At 40.6% G+C, this 2,433-nt stretch overlaps 1 protein-coding gene across 1 annotated transcript in view; it reads right to left on the reverse strand.

Annotated features, from left to right (window-relative positions):
* Nucleotides 1-1,234: 1,234 nt before the first annotated feature.
* lrp13 (low-density lipoprotein receptor related-protein 13) overlaps nucleotides 1,235-2,433 on the reverse strand; it is a 6,301-nt gene continuing 5,102 nt past the window's right edge. Inside the window, exons 17-21 of the mRNA XM_036213695.1 lie at nucleotides 2,280-2,393; nucleotides 1,972-2,199; nucleotides 1,539-1,896; nucleotides 1,375-1,474; nucleotides 1,235-1,307 (exon numbers count right to left, since the gene is read on the reverse strand). Of these exons, the coding sequence (XP_036069588.1) occupies nucleotides 1,284-1,307; nucleotides 1,375-1,474; nucleotides 1,539-1,896; nucleotides 1,972-2,199; nucleotides 2,280-2,393 (824 nt within the window). The 3' untranslated portion in view covers nucleotides 1,235-1,283. The remainder of the gene's footprint in view (nucleotides 1,308-1,374; nucleotides 1,475-1,538; nucleotides 1,897-1,971; nucleotides 2,200-2,279; nucleotides 2,394-2,433) is intronic.

The raw sequence follows: 2,433 nt of genomic DNA on the forward strand, positions 1-2,433 counted from the left end.
TGCAGTTTGGGATGTCAAAAATCTCAGTGCAGAAAAAGCTCAAGTTGTAGGACTTCAGGTTTGTATGTGCTAAGGCATCATTTTCTGTGCATTAGGAGTCAAGAAACCAAGTCTGTTATTGCAGTATTAGTGGAAGGGCAGTGGACTTCCAACAAGCTCACTGGTTGACTCAACTGGCATCCATAAATTGACTTCATTTGGAGCTGGAAGTAATTTTCTATTGAGAACCCAGTGTTCACAATGATGCCTTAATTTCCAGTCAAATTGCCAACAATTGGATGTAAATTAAAGGCATTTTGATGCACATTTGTTTCAGTAGATGTCAACCCCATTTTACTCCAATCCAACCATAGACTTAAATAGAACTGGACATGGCAAGCGTTGAGGCCCCCATAGGAAACTCATTACGTTTACTTCCTGTATGTCTACTGCAACCCAATCGACAGTAAATAGCCTGAGTCACGTTTTAGGGGAGCTACCATCAGTCAGGAGTGAGCTTGGTTGAAGCCCACACAAAAAAGTTAAGCGGAGCAAGAATTATTCAAGTACGATGACCGTTTCTCAAATGGGACTTTAGCCTTCTTGCAACCTGCGGGCACTTCCTAATTCGAAGGCAGGCCTCTCCATTGTTTCACATGAATGATCCCCACACATCTTTCAAAAACCAGACTGTGTGATGCCATGATGGAAATGTAGGACCTGAGAAATTTGAGTCCAGACTGTACTAGATAATTTTCCCCTTTGGCTTGCATGCTACACCCAGAGAAAAAAAATTTGCATCAGCAATATATAGTTTATTCCTCATAATATTTACACAATTCTATTATGCAAATACATAGATTTTTCTAGTAAATAAGTTAATTTTTTTTTATTATCAAAAATTTTGATTGTTTATTAGTAACATCTGCTTTTCAAATAGTAATCACTTTTAGAGAAATTTGTTTGCTCCATTTACTTCAGATTTGACCATAACCTTACTTGTGGATGCAAGTAAATTTTACTAGATTGTTGTTGGTAGTTTTTATATTCATAAATGTAGTAAAATTTAATCAATACATGTTAGTGCAAATTGTTACGAGGATTTTCTTAATTAAATCTTAGTTTTTTTTTTCAGTGTAGCCTGTGACCTTTCCCCATTTGCTCAACTAATGTGATTAATGTTTGTAGCAAGACATTTCAAAACAATTACAATTCCCATGTTTAAACCACACACCTTCAAATAAAGCCAAACAGGTGACTGTTAAATGTGTAAATTTATTTTTTTTAAAACACCAATTTACATCTCATTTTTCAGAAGAAACAACTTCCTGCAAATAGAAACAAAGAGTTAGACCATTCCAAGTCCAGCAAAGCAATTCTATATAAACTACCCACCTCTGGTTTCTCTGCATCTCCAGTCTGTGTGCTCGGGGTGGCTTCAGCTTTTTTCTCCAAGTCGGTCATGGACATTTCCTTCGCTGCTTCTGGACTTTCCCTTCCATGGAAGTAAATTTTTAGTTTTGAGCAGAAACTAATGAAAAGATTCAACCACCACTCACCTTGAGTCAGAGCCCCTCTTTTTCACCACCACAGCGACAACAGCAAGGACCACTAGTCCTGCACAGACACCCACAGCCGCATAGATGATGGGACCCAGCCCGCTTTTGCTGATGGGTTCCTGACAGGAGTCGCCACTGTAGCCTTCTGAACATACACAGCCACTTGCACCATTGCTGTCAACACAATGACCATTGCCACTGCAGCGCTTCTGGCTACACTGCTGGGCCTCAAGATTCATCAGTTGAACAGAGTCAGGGCTGCTCTCTGGGTCAGTCTTTGGAGAGGTGTCAGGGGAAGGAAGAGAGCTGGGAGGACTTAAAGAGATGGTGGTCTTTGAGCCTGGTTTAGTGCCAACACCTGGTTAAAGAAAAGGACAACATTTAAGACCAAAATATGTCAGGACTACAGGGTTGGAGAGTTTGATCTTCTTACAGTTTTCATCTGAGTGGTCAGGGCAGTCTACGTGGTTGTCACAGAATTTCTCAACAGGTTGACATGAGATCTGATCCATGCAGAGTCTGCTTCCAGCTGGGCACTTCTGCTCTGGAATGCACCTGTTGTCCTTTACCACAAAATCATGGGCACATGCACATGTCTGACCTGCTGGGGTAGCGAGGCAGAGGTGCTCACAGTTGCCATTTTGTACACACTGGTTGGAACCTAGTTGGCACAAGAGTTTAAAGTCAAGGTGGGATTAAAGTTAGTATCCTGACATACATATAAAACCATATTATAGTTACCTGTCTGACTGGATTTGCTGTAAGATTTCAAGCCAACTACTTGTGCATCAACCTCAAACCAGAGCTTCTTTTCTTGTTGGTCTTCACTGTACCAAAGTCTAGTCTTGTCTGAGGAAAGTGGTTATCCAAGACATGAGAGAGATGTTTACAGAAC

Source organism: Oryzias melastigma, linkage group LG9, assembly GCF_002922805.2.
Source record: "Oryzias melastigma strain HK-1 linkage group LG9, ASM292280v2, whole genome shotgun sequence".
NCBI classification, from domain to species: Eukaryota; Metazoa; Chordata; class Actinopteri; order Beloniformes; family Adrianichthyidae; genus Oryzias; species Oryzias melastigma.